General features: G+C 41.9%; 2 protein-coding genes across 2 annotated transcripts in view; one reads left to right on the top strand and one right to left on the bottom strand.

Moving 5' to 3' along the window:
* The window catches only part of LOC132979516 (uncharacterized), a 358,936-nt gene that overhangs the window by 55,842 nt on the left and 285,054 nt on the right, over positions 1 to 18,040 (top strand). The gene's annotated exons all lie outside the window — the stretch shown is intronic.
* The window catches only part of kirrel1b (kirre like nephrin family adhesion molecule 1b), a 100,831-nt gene that overhangs the window by 17,343 nt on the left and 65,448 nt on the right, over positions 1 to 18,040 (bottom strand). Inside the window, exons 3-10 of the mRNA XM_061045359.1 lie at positions 11,223 to 11,375; positions 10,003 to 10,160; positions 7,669 to 7,819; positions 6,911 to 7,016; positions 4,960 to 5,108; positions 4,069 to 4,196; positions 3,471 to 3,597; positions 1,763 to 1,863 (exon numbers count right to left, since the gene is read on the bottom strand). Coding sequence (XP_060901342.1) covers positions 1,763 to 1,863; positions 3,471 to 3,597; positions 4,069 to 4,196; positions 4,960 to 5,108; positions 6,911 to 7,016; positions 7,669 to 7,819; positions 10,003 to 10,160; positions 11,223 to 11,375 — 1,073 coding nt within the window. The remainder of the gene's footprint in view (positions 1 to 1,762; positions 1,864 to 3,470; positions 3,598 to 4,068; positions 4,197 to 4,959; positions 5,109 to 6,910; positions 7,017 to 7,668; positions 7,820 to 10,002; positions 10,161 to 11,222; positions 11,376 to 18,040) is intronic.

Raw genomic sequence — 18,040 nt, forward strand, 5'->3', positions numbered from 1 at the left:
TACCCTCCCTCCATCTCTCTGCCTCTCGTTTCAATCTGTTTCACCCTCACACTCGTTCCAGCCTTCAAACTCAAATGTCCTTACTGGATTTATTTCCATTTTCCGCCTCATAATTGTGATTTATGAGAATTCTGCTATTACCCTCTTTTCAAAGGTTTATATCACACACACACACCAAACTAGTCGTTTTGTATCTAATGTAATGCAGGGAAAGATAAGGAGGACTGAAAACACAGCATAGTGCTGCAGCGGCTGCACATTCAGGAGTATATTCCATTACACTTTGCTGCTGAGGCAATCTCTGTGAACACTTCCCTGTCAAGAAAAGATGGCCACCACTTGGAAAGGGTTCACTGAATTGGAACAGTTCGGCTGGTTGGTCCAATTTATACGAAAATCAAGACGGCATGGATTGTGCACTGAACCTTTCATGTTGAAAAGTAACAGTTAGTGGTTTTTAAAGTCACCATATGTGACTTATTATAGAATCTTTTTCCGTTATTCTGATGGCAATTTATGTTGAAAACTGATGCAATCTGAGAACCTTAAAAGCTTTGTTCAAGAGCGACCTGACAGAAATAGTTTTAGGGGAGAAAAACATTACTCTCTGATTATGGATTTACATTTTTTTCACAGACAGAGCACTCGTTTGTCAGAGCCAGCAATAAGAGCGGAGAGACACAGGTTTGGTTGTAAAGGTCACAAGTCAAGGAACGTTTGGAAACACTGATTTAAACTGTCTGTGAAGGACAGGTACTGATCAACAAGGCAGGGATCTTGCACATCTTACAATAGAGAGAGAAACTTATAAAAAAGAAGTACCTACATCTACCTGGTTATTAATTACTGACTTGAGTCTGTTTTTACACTTTACACTAGAAAATGAGTTCACTAAGTGGCAGAATTTGTCAACACGGATAGCTAGATCAACAATTCGGTCAGTTTGATTTGACTGATCTAGTTAAATGGAGGAACTGTATGCTGGACCCAAATGGTTGGGAGCCATATGGAGGTATGCCGGACTCATCGGTTGTCTTATAAGGCCTGAGCTAAGACACATGTTTTAGGTTTCTTAAAGCAAAGAACATAAAAGCCTCCTGGACTATCCTCACATGAAACGGCTCTTTAATGCTTAATGAGAATAAGAAGTCATTCTTTATTAATCCCACTAAGGGAAATTACTTTTACACTCTGTTATTGAGACATGCTACACACACATATGTGCACATGGAGCAGGGTCTCATGAACATGCATTAATGGGGAAATGTCGTTGTGAGGCGCTGCACATGAAAGAGCGCCCGAGCAGTTAGGGGTTCGGTGCTTTGCTCAAGGGCGCCTGCGCTCAGGAAGGGAACCCAAGTCCCCACAGACTGAGCTACTGCTGCCCCCCCCCCCAGATAACTACCTCACGGTAACAGCAGAAGCTGCCGCCACAATTTCTGCTATCTGCTGTACTTCAACATTTCATGGATCATTTTGTGTATTTCTGTCATGTCATCCAAACACACAATAGCAGCTGATTTTGAAGAGTCACTCTTGAGCCTTTCACCGGAGGGAGAACAGATCCTTCACACACACTAGTCACAAAATCGGAGGTCCATGCCACTCGGGGGCCGATCGTTTGGATAGAAAGGGAGTAAAAATCATTTTGTTTTCAGGGTGGACAAGGAGCTGCTCTCAGGATTCTGTTTGAGGAAAAGATGCAATCTGAAAAAGGTCGAGCACTTCTGCAGCAGATTACAACTTCCAAGAACGGACTTACAATCTTATCAGGTGGGGGGGTGCTGGCGATGTAACACTTGATCTCTCCTCTCTCCCCTCTGACAGCGTACTGGACTGGATCACTGGAGATGATTGGAGGGCCTGAAGACAACATGAAGACGTGACAATTATTACAACCAATAACGTAGGGTTGGAGAAATACACAAGCCCTAAACTTAACAAAACAACAAGTCACTAACCTTTTAAAACTGAATCTACGGACCACCATTCTTTACATGATTAGCTTTGTGAAGTTTGAGTCCTCCACATCATCATGCAAGCTTACAATTTTTGCAATATTAAGCAAGTGAAAGGTGTGTTCATTGGTGCTAGTTTAGCAGCTTAAAAAGACGTCAATCAGACCTTTTTAGATTGGTCCAGAGCTAAAGTAGAATTCATTCAAAGGAAGCAGGCCATCTGGGAATGAGATCGACTTTTTTTTTTACACATGTTCTTAATTGTCAACTTAAAGAAAGAACATCTCTTTTTCTTCTTCTTTGATCAACATGACAACATAGGATATATCAAGAGCTACGACAGCTTTTGCTCACTGATTAATCAGCCATTATTAGATGGCTTAAGAAATAGTTTGAGCACGCCTAACCTCAACTGAATATATTTCTGTATTGTTAAGATTTGACTGTGCTGCTGCTATTAACAGATGATTTCTAGTGCAAAGAAAAAATGTCCCAGTTGCCATTAAATATCATAATCAGAGAGGATACTTTAAAATCAGCCATACTGCACAACCCAGTTTATATTTCAAATTAACACCCCTTTGTATTCACTTTAAGAACCTGGTAATTTCTTTGATAAAGCTCCAAATATGCCTGTTTTTCTATTCCTCTTTCACTATGTATAATGTTGTGTTTCAAAGTGTGTTCCATTGTTTTAAATGTGTCACCTTATCTTTTAAACTGCATACATTTGCACTTTCTAGTCAACGACAAATCTCTGTTTGCACATACATGTAGACGGTAAAAAATGTTCTATTATAAACCATAAATCAAAACCTACCACTGTAATATATAGAAGGACTTGGGTTAAGGTCTTGTGTCAGGTTTGTATAAAGTCAGCATGAGAACTCAGAAAAGAGCAAACCCAAAGGGTGTTTTTTACGCCTCAGCACAGACAATATGTGCAGTCAGTCTTGAGGACGTTATAAGTGCTTCCCTTTGAAATAAAATGCTAACTTATTGTCTGCCTTGGAATGAGCAGTCACTAGCTCATCTCGCCTTCAGGAACCTTAAATTCCACAAGGCTGGTCCAATGAATGTCCCTGCCCTCTTTCTGGTGTCGGACACCTTATCAGTGGACGAAGATTTAAGAACTTTATATTTGTGCTCAGTTTTGGTCCTTGGGTTAGAGCGAATCACATTGATTTATTAAGTACTTGATGGTGTCTTTGGGGAAGTCTTTGTCTTTGGAACTATTTAGGCTTATAGAAGTATTTGTTGAGTTTGGGTCAGGCTCGAGTTGGAATGAGTCAGGCCAGGTTGACAGTAATACAAGACGGGTGCCATGATCTACTTCATGAGATTTAGATACATGCATGTGATTGTTTTATACAAACACATAACTGAGGTCTGTAGAGTTTTGAAGTCATCTTCCATGTAGCAGCTTAGCTGTGGATACAACTCCTCTAGATATTGCACTTTTTCTTCAGTCAGTATTTTCATTGATAGTGGAGTAATTATGAAGTAACTAACCGTTGACAGTGAGTGTAACCTCCGTCTCTCCCACTCCGATGCGGGGAACAATGGCCTTGCAGACATACTGGCCTGCATCCGACTGGCTCACTGACTTCAGATAGAGCTGGTTGTTGTTGCTGAGCACCTGCACAAATACATTACACAAGTTCAAGTATGCATAAAGAGCGGGAGAGTAGATCTGTGAGACGGAGAGCAGAGACAGACAGAGAGATGTTCAAAAAAAGAGGGGGATGAGAGGGAGGATGAGAGGGAGGATGAGAGGGAGGGAGGGAGATCTATATTTAATTCATAAAACATGTTGATTTACTCAGCAGGCTCCATTAGTTTTTTTTCCTGGAGCTTTTCTTCACTTGTTAGCCATGAATTAAAGATTTAAGATATGAAGACTGAGTCTCTCTTCTAATCGTCTGCTTTGCAAACTGAGCAAACATTTATGCAGTCTGGCTCTCAGATATTAATATAGGTTGGAATTGGAGATTTTACCCTCCTATATCGTGTGTTCTGAATTTTAATATTTGATGGGTTTGTAAAATAAAAACTTCACACGTGACTTTGAGGTCAAATGTCAGGCAAAGGTTGGGTGGCTCCTTCTCACCATGTTGGAGCCCTTCTTGGTCCAGGTGAGGGTGAGAGGTGGGTTGCCGGACCACTTGCAGTTCAAAGTGACGTCAGAGTCCACGTCCACAGTGACCGGTCTGGGCTCCACAACCAGTATCGGGCCAACTGAAGGTGACAAGAGTGAGAGAGACAAACTGTGGTTGGAAAGAAATAAATGATTGAAACCTAAAACAGATAAAGTGGAGACAGAAGTCTATTTTCCTACTAGAACACCACAAATCGATTAAAAATACATTTTGCCCCAAATTTAGAGGGGAACTTATCCGAGTGGAACTTTTCAAACTCTGGCGAGAGATGTTTCATCCCCCCCCCCCTCCTTTGTTGATTCTATATTCTGTTCTGACATGATTTTTCATTGTCTTATCCAGGAGGCAACCTCAACTGATGAAAAATGAAACTAATGCAGATGTGCAAAAAACGGTACAGTTCCTAAAGTGTCCACTAGAGGCTGGCTGCAAAAGCCAAGGATTCCCAATCAAATCCCATACTAATACAGTCTAATGCTCATTTCAAGATATGTAAATACTATAGGGGGGTATTTATTTTTTACTCTACGTTTTTTTTATAGTGCAGATGAGCTTTTCATTCACTTGTACATTTAGGGGCGTGGCTAAGTTGACTGACAGGTGTGCATATTGTGGTATTAGGTGTGCTTTCCCAAAGCTCTGTTAAAGTGAAATAGACCGACTGGAATAACAGCTGATGCATTGACCAACTAAAGCTCATTTTATTCTTCACAACGCACGAGTACTGTAACTAAACAAACGCTGTGTGGCTCTTAAAACAAACACTGATACATTTCGCTGCTAGAACACAACATTAACAGAAAGTCTGACTCAGCTCAGGAGGGTTTTTGCAGACTACTCACAGTGCACGTCCACCAGGATGCTGACGTTGGTGCTTCCCACGGCGTTGAACACTTGACAGGAGACGGGCTCGGTGAAGAAGGAGTGATCGGCCGTGGTGACAAACACACTCTCTCTGGCGCCCTCCAGCAGCACGCCACCTTTCGCCCACCTGACAAGAGGAACACATTTCACAGATATTCACGTATTATTTCAGTCTGACAGAGATGTATCTCTGGAGCATGATGGGCTTTAATCGCTCTCTGGAGGTGATCCAAATGTTAGATCCTCACTATGAGACAATGAGTGTCTCTATATTATCAATTAAAGCTGTTAAACTAACATTCAGAAAGTGCTGATGTCAAAAGCTGCAGGAGTGATGCAAGTGGAAGAAATAAATCTATCTTCATTTCTGTCAGGGATTCTCTATCTCGCCAGATATATAGCTCAAAATCATTCAAGCATATTGCACATCTGCCATCAGATGACATTCTCATATACACTCAATAGGCTCCGCGCTTAAGTACCTGGCAGAGCTCCCACACCGGGACCCTCCGGTGGAGTCTCAGATTAAAACCACTGACGACTTAAAGCCTTAGCATTTAGCAATTTCCCTGCCTCAGTGCTGTCACTTTAGATAAAAGTCAATGTTTAATTGAACAATTGTTCAATACTTTCACCAATTCTGTTCTGCAAGCAGAAATTACGATTCAGGAGCAGCTCCAGGTGGTGGTTACAAGAAGATTGGAATAGATGAAAGTAAATCTATCGGCATTAAACACAAGTGCAGTCTGGCTCCTGAAGTTGGAATTAATGTAACACAGGCGCTAAAGAACAATGACCACAAATCAGAGAGTCTATCACACTCGGAGATGGTGGTGAAACAAGTAAGCAGACATTTACAGTTTGAAGACATCAAAGGGAAACTCTGAGATTCTTACCTGGGCTCTATTTTCTTTAATTTGATCAGATATTGGAGACTTAATAATGATCAGATTAAAAAAAAAACTTAAAATGTTTGCAACCAAAAGCGAAGTCAAAGTTTTTACAGGCTTACAACTTCTACAGATGACGGATTTTCAGAGAACATGAGTTATTCATTTCTGTCAGGGACCTAAAGACAATTTCTACCTAAATCTTAAAAAGAGTAAATTACCAACCCTGATGTGCAAACAAATGTTTCTTTTGGCACTGACAGAATCAAATTGGGATTCAATGTTAGTCTGACAACATGACTGAAAGGAACAAAATGGATGTTTTTGTTTTCTGCCTTTGTGAAGCACTTTTTAGCTTTGACTTAGAACAGTGCTCGATTATTGCAGTTTATTTGTTGTTATTGTGTTGTATTGATAAAGACATAGACCCTTTTTGTAAAGGTTAGATTTGGTTTAATCAAGAAACAGCCCGTACAATATTGTCTGAAAAGCTTCAAGACAAAAACAGCAACTTTACCACCCACAACATGAGAAGACCTGCTTTACTGCTGCATCAACTAGTTAATCAACTGAGTTTTAGTGTGTTTGTGTAAAGTCTGTAAAGTAACCATTCTATACCCTGAAGTCGCACAAAATTAATTAAAAAAACTAGCCAATAGAGGCACGAGTAGACAAACAACTCCTGTGTCCTTCGTGCTAAAATGACTCTTTTTGGTCAATGGAGTCTGGAGGCTTTGCAGTCAGCATTGCAAAAGCTGTTTCTGGTATTTAATAAAGCGTCTCCAAGCATACAAAAAGCTCCGTCTCTGTATCTATTCTTTGTGTAAAGCCTACTTGAAAAGGAAAGTACCTGATTGTTCATATTTGTATTGAAAGATGATTTTGCAGACATCACAGACCGTCTCGTAGAAGCCAGCTGAAGGAATTTACTTGGGACTAAATTCAAAACCTTTGCACCAATTTAGCGCTTGGACCCCCTGAAATGATCTAAAAATATGGTCTATGTTTTCAGGTTGAACTGATAAAACGTCTTCCACACCTGAAGCCCATGATGGGAGGGTTGGCAGACGCCTGGCAGGTGAAGGTGACTCTCTCGCCCTCCAGGACAGACCGAGGCTCGATGGACAGGGTCACCATCGGAGGGTCTGCATGGAGGGAAACACATGATAAATACACAACTAAAGACATAAGGGGAGGAAAAAGGAATATAGAATATAGCATATCTGTAATGTTTCAGCCATTTCAGTACCGGGCACCATGGTGATTGATTTCCCTCACAAATAATTCAAACATTCTATAAATGTGCTAATAAAATCTGATGTTTCACTTCGCTGCAGCCGTCCAACACAGCACTGGTTACTGCGGCTATTTTCTCCAGATATTACTGACTAAATTGGGTTTGAAAACACATCAATCTTCTTGATTGAAAACTCAAAGTTCACTTTTCTTGTGAGCAATCAGTCCTCACTTCACTCTTCGGGGACTTGGCTGAAACTAAGAAAAGTTTCAAGTTTTTCCAGATGTTAAAGGAAATCAAGTGTCTGAACTGATAAAGTGAGAAAATGAGTGTTCAAGAAGGAGGGAGTCAAATCAATGCAGAGAGCTAGAGCAAACCTTGTTTAAAAATAGAAGCTGTATATTGATTTACATAAACAATGAAATTACATTTTTCTTGGTTTTCAACAAATGCTGGGGCTTCTAATTCTAATCCTAGCTTGATTTTCCGAGGTGTCTCAACACAAACAGCCTGGCCCCAATAACCTGAGCCACTGTGACAGGGAGAAAAGGGCAACATACGGTGGACGTTGAGGGTAACAGTGGCTCTTTTTCCCATCGGCACCGCAGGGTTGCTGGCCACACAGGTGAAGTTTCGGCCGCTGTCAGTGTCTTCTGGCGTGATGGGAAGGTAGCTCCTGGTCGTTACCCTCTTCCTGTCTGCAAGCACCTCCTACAAGGTGAAGAAATAAGGAGTGAAGGGGAGAAAAAAAAAAAGAGGGTTGTGAGTAGAAGATGGTGCAGGCAGAATTTAAGGAGAGGAGTGAACAAAGAGGAAGATCAAAGACGAGGAGGAGGAGCAGGGTGGATGGAGAAGGACGGAAAGGACGAAAAGAGGAGGAGAGGGGAGAGATCATGGGAGGAATAAGAGAAGAAAGGAGGGAGACACAAGAGGGTTAGTAATAAGCCAAGAGTGATGATAAAAAAAAAAGCATATAATAGAAAATAAACAGCAATCTGAAGGTAAAAACAGTTTACATGAAGGAAGAAGGACGGAGAAAGAAACTTAAAAAGTGCAAAGAAGAATTAAAATGAGACGTTTTATAGAAAGCCGTGTTTTGTTCTTTCTCTTCAAGTTCAGGAGTTTAATGTTGGTGCAGGAAAATAACTGCCGACAAAATGTTCCTTCAATTAACACAAGAAATCCGAGTTTTTTTAATGACACTGAGATGTGCATTCCTAATGAGAGACGAACACTTCAAAGAAAAAGAGAGAGAAGCAACACAGTGATGCCGAAATGTTTAAATGAATAAAACTACCATGTTCCGCTTTCCTCACTTTTATGTTGTTTTAGATTTTTAAAAAAAAGTTTGTGGGATGTGAGGGAGCCGGTAGCCTGGTGGTTAGTGTGCATGCCCCATGTACGGAGGCTGTAGTCATCCAAGCGGGTTCAAATCCGACCTTGGGCTCATGACCCGCATGTCGTTCCCTACTCTCTCGATCCCCCGATTTCTGACTCTGTCCACTGTCCTGTCTCTTAATTAAAGGCACAAAAGGCCCAAAAAATAAACCTTTAAAAAAACAATAGTTTGGTATTTGAATAATTGATTTGACATGAGAGGACATTTGAAGACGTGATCCTTTGCTTTCGATGGGCATTGTTCACTTTTTATGGCTTCTTATGAATTAAAGGATCTCTTCATTGATTGTACAAAAATGGAAAGACAAATCATTTGGAGTGGCAATGACACACTAGGTCTAAATATTTTCCTGCACAATAAGAACATGCAGTCTTGTTAGGATTCTGGAGGCGGCATGATGATGTGCCATGCAGCTTTAGAACCCGTTCACAAAGTGTGTGCGGCATTGCACAGAGGTGCGTCTGCGCGGTCAGTAACACAGTAACATTAGAGCAGCATTTAATATGTATGAGCCTGTGGGGGGGCAGAAAACTGGCTGCAAGATGTAAAAAAAACATCTGTGTGTGAGTGTGTGAGTCACCGTGTGCTGCTGCCTCTGTGTGCATACCAAAGCATGAGTGTGCTATATGTGAGTGTGTGTGTGTGTGTGTCCATATTTGTGTGTGCATGCGCTTACAGGCATAATTCTTTGTGTGTAGGAGAGTATATGGAGACAGCCAGAGTGTGAATTTAGGAGAAAGGAGTGCAAAATATATCACTGTAATATATTCAGTGTCACAAGTATATCTCCAAAAAAGGGTTTGAATCCGACCTGTGGCTGCTTTCCTGCTTGTTGTTCCCTGCTCTCTCTCTCTCCTGGATTTCTGATTCAGTCCGCAGTCCTATCTCTAAATAAAGCCTTACATGACGTAAAAATAACTACTGTATATGAATCTGTTCCCACATGCATTTACGTGTGGGAATAAATTTCTACCCACCAGGTTTTAAAGCACAAGTGCTGCTGTCCACTGCTACCCTTTCGCAGTTTACAGGTGTTTTTTTAAATAAATGAATATGGTTTCCCATCCGGCCAGACATTGTCATTCTATCAAGCAAGAACCACAGTAATCCTCTGCAGACGTTTCACTCCAGACTGCTTCCCCTGCATACTGTATTTGCCTAATGCAGGACTCCTGGGGTGATTTGTGGCTCGAGGTGTAAACACTGTAATTCCCCGTTGGAAAGCCAGCAGCTAAAAGCATCTAAACAAACAAGCAGACTGAGAGTGGCGGTTATTAAAGAGCAAAGTGCTACTGATAGAATTTGAGTTTCAAAGTCTTGTGGAGCCACTTTCAGGCTTTTCAAATTAAGCAGATCTCATTAGAATCTATTTAACCCTTCATGGTTTTATTTGCTTTTAATGATGTACCGTACACGTGTGTTTGCTGTCTATCTGCATGTGCAAGTGTGTGTGTGTGTGTGTGTGTGTGTGTGTGTGTGTGAGTGAGTGAGTCACCGTGGACTGGTAGGCCCCATCTATAAAGACTCCATCCTTGGTCCACTGGATGTGCGCCGCAGGCTTGGCCCCGCGGGTCACACAGGTCAGGTTGAACGGAGTCCCAGCCATCAGCAGGAGCTCCGGGGACCCATCGACCACCGGGTCCTCAGGGGGAACTGGAGGAGAGACACACACACACACACACCAATACACACTTTAAGGAAGTTACATTAATGCTTAAGTGCACTCATGCATACAGCAAAAGCTATACATTTAGAAATACAGCATAAATACGCAATAGAAAACAGCTTATAGTCTATAAAGTATAACTAGAGACTTTCAAATAGATGAGCATGATTTAAATACTCAGTTTTCTCTTAAAGGCAGACATAATTTTTTTAACTAGGTTTAGTCTTTTAATGTTTACATTTAGCAAATACAGTTCTACTTTCACCAAACAACAGGAACATGTAGAGCTAGATTTTACATTGTGGTATTTGGAGCCGCAGTGTAGTTGTGAAACTGTGTGCTCAGCATTTTTCTTTTGCTGTTGGTGCCTGTTTGTTATTTTTAAATCCTCCTTCCAATATCTCCTACTTTTTTTTCTCCAGTGTTTATATCCGTGAGCTTTGCATAAACAAGAGCCACTTGTTGTCAAAAACAAAAGGTCACGCCTTAAATAAAGACGGCAAAAGTGACTACTCGAATAGGAAGCTCTACAAGATGGAAAATGTCAGGAAATGCCTCAAGAGCTACTTAACCTAATGTGTTAATGATGTTTTCCCTCAGCTGTCTCCATCTGATATTTTACTCTAATCTTTATAGGTAAAAGATTTGTACAGAGCACAACATCGTAACACAAACACCTCTTGACAGTCTCTTGAAAGATGCTCATATATTGTATATTTGAATTAATGTATTTATTATATGACCTTTTGCATTAATATGTCTAGGATCTTTTTACCCACACCAAAGAAACCCCAAGATTCCTGAAAAGTGATTTCCTATGAAGAATGAAGGATTTCTCTGATAGAGGCTGGTGGGAGACCCAAATATTAAAGTATGTGCATCCAGATCAATTGTAATTTTCTAAAAACAGAAGCTCAGTCTCAAACTGCACAAGCTTTATATTTACATTCACCAGTTTGATACTTTTTTGTTCTCCAAATTTTCAAGGACATGGCCAGCATCAAGAGGACCTACTAAAAGAAAAGTGGCCCCTGTGTCTGAGGACTTACTGAGCACGTTGAGTTTGGCCCTCCTGGAGCGCAGCGCGGCCTCCGTGGCCTGACACTCGTACAGGGAGTCATCAGACAGCTCGGAGTGGGAGATCTCCAGGTTGTACTGGCCGATGTCCAGGGCCCGCAGCACTCGGTACCTGGGCCAGGCTGCTTGAGAGACAAAAACAAAAACACAGTCAAACCAATGCAGAGACACTCAGTGCAGGACTTCACTTCATGATTCACACGCTTGTTAAGAGTCTGTTTTTAAAGCGCTACTGTAAGTCACCCGTGTTTATTTACGGGTCAGGGAAGCCTGACGCACTCGGAGGAAGAACTTGTGGAATGTAATTTAAAAATAGCGTACCACCTGGAAAACACGACCTACTGTTTTAAAATGATCGCTGGCATGAGGGTAGAGGCACATTACGCGGCGCTATTACAGCAATGAGTCATCATAACAGCACTGCCTTCACAAATAATCTGCGTCTGAGGATCTTTATTTTAGAGATACAGATGATGAGTTTCAAGTTGTAACACACAACATATTTCATTTTTATATACAGTACGTTCAAATTGAAAAAAGAGGAAATGCATCTGTAAGGGAAAGCTTCAGGTTAATATTTTGGTCTTTTTTTTTAATGGTGTTTAAAACTTAATTAGCTGTGGAAAAGTGTGGGCTTCATAGGTGTCACTGGGGGTGAACTGGGACTGAATTACCAGAGCCTCATTGGAGGAGGGAACCTTTGATAATCCTAAAATGAAATGACATTATTTGTTTGCATTTTTTCTCTCTTAGTTATAAATTCTCTATAAGACTGTTGCTGTTCAGTCATTGCGCATGGCTAATGGTTAATCCGACTATTACATTGATGTTGTAAAGAAAAACTTGAATGATCGATCCCACTCCCTTTTCATGTTCTCACACTCACTAGAGCACATGTGCAAAGCGGTAGTGTAGATATTAAATGGGATTTATACATGCAGGCAGATGATTTTTTATTTTTTTTCCCAAGATTTATTTTTGGACTTTTTGTGCCTTTAAAGAAGAGATAGGACAGTGGATATAGTTGAAAATCAGAGAGAAAGAGTGGAGAATAACATGTGGGAAAGGAGCCACAGGTTGGATTTGAACCTGGGCCTCCATACATGAGGCGCGCGTACTAACCACTGCGCCACCAGCGCCCCCAGGCAGACGATTCTAGTGGTGCATACTTACGATCCTGTCGGTACCACTGCATAGATACATAAATAATTGAACTCATATTTTAATTTAAAATGCCAATTTCTTTTTATTGTACACATTAAGGTATTTTGTCAACTTTAAACACAACTTGGCTGTATAGTCTAAATATCTCGCTTACGTCAAGAGCAACAGAGTCATATTTGTGAGTAAGTTCGAGATAAGTTAGGCCAAAAGTAAAAAAAAACATGTTATTTTTTCTCCAACTCAAATAAGAGTGTGTAATAGGTTACTTTATGTACATGTTTTGATGTGTAACATTTGTTTTTTTTTGTTAAACATAATAATAATATGGCTGCAACTGTTGCTAAGGAAATACCATATTTTGTTTCTAGTGATTATCCTAAATTCTCAGGCTGTAATTCAAAGTTATTGTTATCAAATGCTTATAAATGGCAATTTTCGTGTAGCAAAATAAGTGTAGCATTTGTGCAGGGTTGGATGGGGGGCAGGTTGGTATCTTCTCATGGGGCCCAGAATTCCTAGTGATGCCGCTGGGCTGGCAAAGATTCTGAGTTCCGAAAACAGCCATTATGACACGTTCGTATTCTAGTATGTATGTCATAAAGCCGACATTCTACACTGAGAATCTGATAAATATCTCCTCACTGCAGACTGACTGTCAGTTCTTCAGTACCACCACCAGGTACAGGAGTGCTTTTCTGAGCAGAAAACCACACAACACGTTTTCGTTGTTCGAGTAGGGAAATTTGCGTTAGATTTTAGTTCATCGTAAGTTACTTATTTTCAAGTGAAGTAACAGTCCTTACAGAGATGTCCGACCTTCGTCCCAGTCATCTGGAGGTAAATGCACGAGATTTTCAGTCGTCAAAACTGCTAATTTCACATAACACTGAAAGGCTTTGCTCCAAAAAATTTGACGATGTTCATGTTGTTTTCAGCAGATTATTTGTCTGTCAAATGTAATCATGTCTGGATTATTGTTTGATTTGATTTGAGAAAATAAAATCAGAGATTGTCACAGTTAAATCTAGCAGATAATTAGTACATACAGAACGTGTGAAGTCATTTGTGTTGAACTCAGTTTAAACTTTAACTGAGTTTTTGGTCCCCGACAGAAATATAACATGGCCGAGAACGCAGAGGATGGAGAAGTTACATTCGAAGCAGGTTTATCAAACCATGAATCTGAGGGTCGAGAGCCTGAACTTCAGGAGGCTGCACTGAGCCCTGAGGCTACAAAGGACCCTGAGAATGAAGATGAAGTTCAGGAGGAGGCTTTAGCAGCCGCCAACGGCACCACCGAGGTCCTTGAGAGTGACCAAACTCAAGTTCAGGAGGATTTAGCAGCCGCCAACGGCACCACCGAGGTCCTTGAGAGTGACCAAACCGACGTTCAGGAGGCTATAGCATCCAATGAAACCACCGAGGACCCTGAGAGTGATGAAGCAGACAATCAGGAAGCTTCAACCACTAATCACACGACTGAGGACTCTGACAGTGACGAATGGGTCATTGAGGAGTCTGACAGTGACGAATGGGACATTGAGGACTCGGAATCAGAGACTGATGAAGCGGACAATCAGGAAGCTTCAACCCCTGATGACACCACTGAGGACTTTCGGTTAGACGAAGTGGACATTCAGGATGATTCAGCCACTAATGACACTACTGAGGACTCAGAAAGTGATGAAGAGGACGTTGAGGATGCTTCTTACACCGACGACGACAGTGAGGACTCTGACACTCAGGATGCTTCTTACACCGACGACGACAGTGAGGACCCTGACGGTGTCTACAGTCTACAGTCGCTAGATGCCCCGGAGACTTTAGAGAAAACGATCAAGAAGAAACCTTGGTGGCGTCGTTTGTTTTCCAAGAACAAGAAGCCTGGGCAAGAACGTCCTAAAGATCAGAAGAAAGCTTGGCGGCGGGGTCGCAAGGTGTGTTCAACGGAGTAGAAGTAGATAACAGTTTAGAACAAATAATCCAGAAACACTTAATTTCCTTATTTACAGCTTAAAAAATGTACAAAAAACAGACTGTAAAATATTATTAAAGTAAATTACCTCATCTCTGCCAACTGTTATGTTATCTTGTTTAAATATGCCCTGACATTGTCAATTCTTATTGTAAGACATCACTCACCTTGACCATCTTTAAAGTCCCTTTGTTCATGTTACATCTGTCTCATGATTTGTTTTTTCTTATGTTCTAGGAGACTTCAACATGCCCTGATAATTTAGTCTCAGGTGCACCTAGAACTGCACAGAAGAAGAAAAAGAAAAAACCTTTGTGGCGTCGGATCTTCTGTTGCAGCACGGTATGTTCCACAGAATTCAAATGTTAACCGGAGTAGAAGTACAGATTACCTGTTAGAAGATGTCCGGATGTAATGTGAATATCAATGCCACACTTGTTTAAAATTTGCTGTATTTTAACTTTTTTGTTTCCCTCAACCCCTACAGGAGCAAGATTCAGACTCGGAGCTCGAGGAAGTTCAGGGGGAACAAACGGACAACGGTGTGATCGATGAACCCCTCCACGATGATGCGCCAAAGCATCACAGGGTAGGCGTTCAGGGTGGAAGTGTTCAGCCGAACACCATCAGTCTGCTGGACTCACCAACTGAATCACGAAGTATACCATCTTCCCTCAAACCGATCTCTGAAGACGAGCTCTGCCTCGGGTATGTACCTGCATGGAGCCTCATTTACACACTGACTGTGTTCGTTCATGTATTTATAGAAAATGTCTCCAGGATATGTTGAATACATATTCATTCAAACTCCATTCTGAGTTCTGTCCCCTCTCTTGGTGTGTTTTAAGGTTCCCAAACCTGGCGCAGACATGCTACATGAACTCGACCCTGCAAGGCCTCCTGTCGCTGACACCTTTCATGCAGGAGGTCGGCAACCAGCAGCCCGTGTGGAGCCGTCACCCCGAGTCAGAGATCATCAGGTGCAGCACCGCTACACCCCCCTCACACATACAACTCTATGACATCTATGCTAACTTTTCAGATCAAGATGAAGTAAGCAGCTAAAACAATATCTCTCTTCTCCGCCTTTGCTCTTTCCAGGGGGTTCTTCAACGTTAGCATGTGCCGCTTTTTCAACAACGGGGGCGCAAAGACCGATATCCTGTCTGCGTTCAAGTCAACCGTCGCTGATTGGAACTTAGAATTCGAGGACGACAACCAAAAAGTAAGTGCTATATGTTATCACTATAATCAAATTCAGGAAGGACCTTTCTCTACATTGGTGCTGAGGTTAACACAGTAATACAGTAGACTTGAGGTCCCCCACCAACGGGCCTCGGACTGGCCTCGGGTCGATAAGGTCATAAGTAGGTCAGATCTGCATGCATGGTGAGCGGTTCCTTTTAGTTAGTAAGCAAGTGAGGAGAAACATGAAGAAACAGACGACATTAACAGGTTTTTTTTAAAGAATGCCCACTTTTAGGTTCAGCAGTTCAATATGGATTTAACAGCTGTTATGTTGAATAGTGTGGCAACACGCTGATGTTTTTTTTTTTTCCCTCTTCTGAAACTCTGTTCTGTGTTTGTGTGCAGGACGCTCACGAGTTCCTCAGCTGCGTGTTGGGAGGGATACAGTCGCTGTCTTTTGACCTGCAGGCAGCAGCTATCAGCATGGGCAGGAGCTACATCTGCCCTGTGGAGGCACACATTGCCTTCCAAATGCTGAGCACCAGGACCTGCAAAGGGTATGAATCTACATCCACACACAGTTTTAACACTCAGGGTTTAGAGATTCATCCATGTTTGCATCATGTTTCCATGGAGAGCAGTGGTAGAAACCCTCTCAAATCATGTAAATATGTAGCTGTGTATTTACTTAAATTGTACTTTTTATTCTGCAGATGTGGTTCAGAATCGATAAGGGTGGAGGACTTCATGAACCTGTCCTTGGACCTGGTGCAAGGAGGCTCTGTGAGCCAGTGCCTGCAGGAGTGCCTGAAAGTAAGTCACATAGCTGCTATCACGTCGGCCTTGCATGTTTTTTATGTGTATGAGAGAATTTGTCAGAGTGATTTTAAAAAATTTTTTTAAACTAAAACCTTGTTCTTGCATCTGTTCCCCTCTACAGGAGACCCACCTTGAATTCCACTGCGAGTGTGACGCCAAGGAGTCAACCCGGAGGTGGTCTTTTCTGACACTGCCAAAGTGAGTATTTTCACCCATCAGCACAGTTACAGATTTCAGGCTAAAAATCACTTTAGCTCCTTCTCGTCCCATATGTACTCAAATCTGACTCTCTTCCCTACTTCCTCAACAGTGTACTGATCCTGCAGCTGCAGCGCTTTAAGTTCACAAAGTCCTTCAGCGCAGAGAAGGTGAACAGCCCCGTCGTTATATTGCCGGAGCTGATGGTGAACCCAGAATCATGCGTCACCGGAGAGGTAAAATATGACGTTTCATCGAACAGCTTTTTATTTGCCGGACTTCAAGGCATCAAATATCCACCATTAAATGTTTCTGCATGTGTAGCTAAATGTTGGTGTCTGTGTTCTCTTTTAGACGCCCACTCGATACTCTTTGGTGAGCATGATAAGCCATCTGGGATCAACAGCAGACTCTGGTAAGTCTTCATAATAATGTTTTTCTTGATGTTTAAGATTGCAATGTTCCTCTAGATGTAACTTTTAAAAAATGTCCCCTGTCCTCTCAGGCCATTATATATGCGATGCTGCACACGGACAGAAGAGACTGCGAGACGAGAGCGACCGCTGGCTGACCTTCAATGACGAGGAAGTCAGTGAAACAACAGGTCGAGCGGTGTGCCACAGGCGGCGCAAGATGGCCTACCTGCTCTTTTACGAGAAGCAGGTAAAGAAAAAGCTCTGACTTAGTGCAAACACACAAACACAGTTTTGTTCTGTACCATAGGGAGGAGAGAATAGTGCCACTAACCTGCGTTGTCTGACTTTTTCAGATGTAGAACAGAAGAAGAGCAGACCAGGAGCCCCACAAAGGAGGACTTCTATCCACCGCTCTCTTTCTACATTTCGCTCTCTTACTCTTTCTCAGCCCAACACAGTCAAGGCAGATCACCATGAGTCTGGTTCTGCCTGAGGTTTCTTCCTGTTATTAGGAAGTTTCCTTGCCACTATACCCCTTGCTCATAGTGGAATAATGTTAGGTCTGTTATTATAGGGGCACAATGGATCACAGATCTCATGGTTCACAACGTTTTTTACAGTACGGCCGGAACAAAAAATATAGTTGTAAAATCTCTATTTTCACTCCTCTGCTAGCCATGACTGTTACTGTGTATATTAAGGCACTTCAATTCACGATTGAGGATGAGATACATTATGCGTCTTTGACCCATGATGGGTCTTCAATTTTTTGGGCTGCACGGTGGTGCAGTGCTTAGCGCTGCCGCCTCACAGCAAGAAGGTTCCTGGTTCCAGTCCCTGGAAGTCCAGGAGCCTTTCTGTGTGGAGTCTGCATGATCTCCCCGTGCATGCGTGGGTTCCCTCCAGGTGCTCTGGCTTCCTCCCACAGACCAAAGACATGCGTGTTAGGTTATTTGATCAATCCAAATTGCCCGTAAATATAGATAATCAATGGATAATTTCTCAAGTTTATTCACTATAAAGGCTCACC

Source organism: Labrus mixtus, chromosome 8, assembly GCF_963584025.1.
Source record: "Labrus mixtus chromosome 8, fLabMix1.1, whole genome shotgun sequence".
Taxonomy (NCBI): Eukaryota; Metazoa; Chordata; class Actinopteri; order Labriformes; family Labridae; genus Labrus; species Labrus mixtus.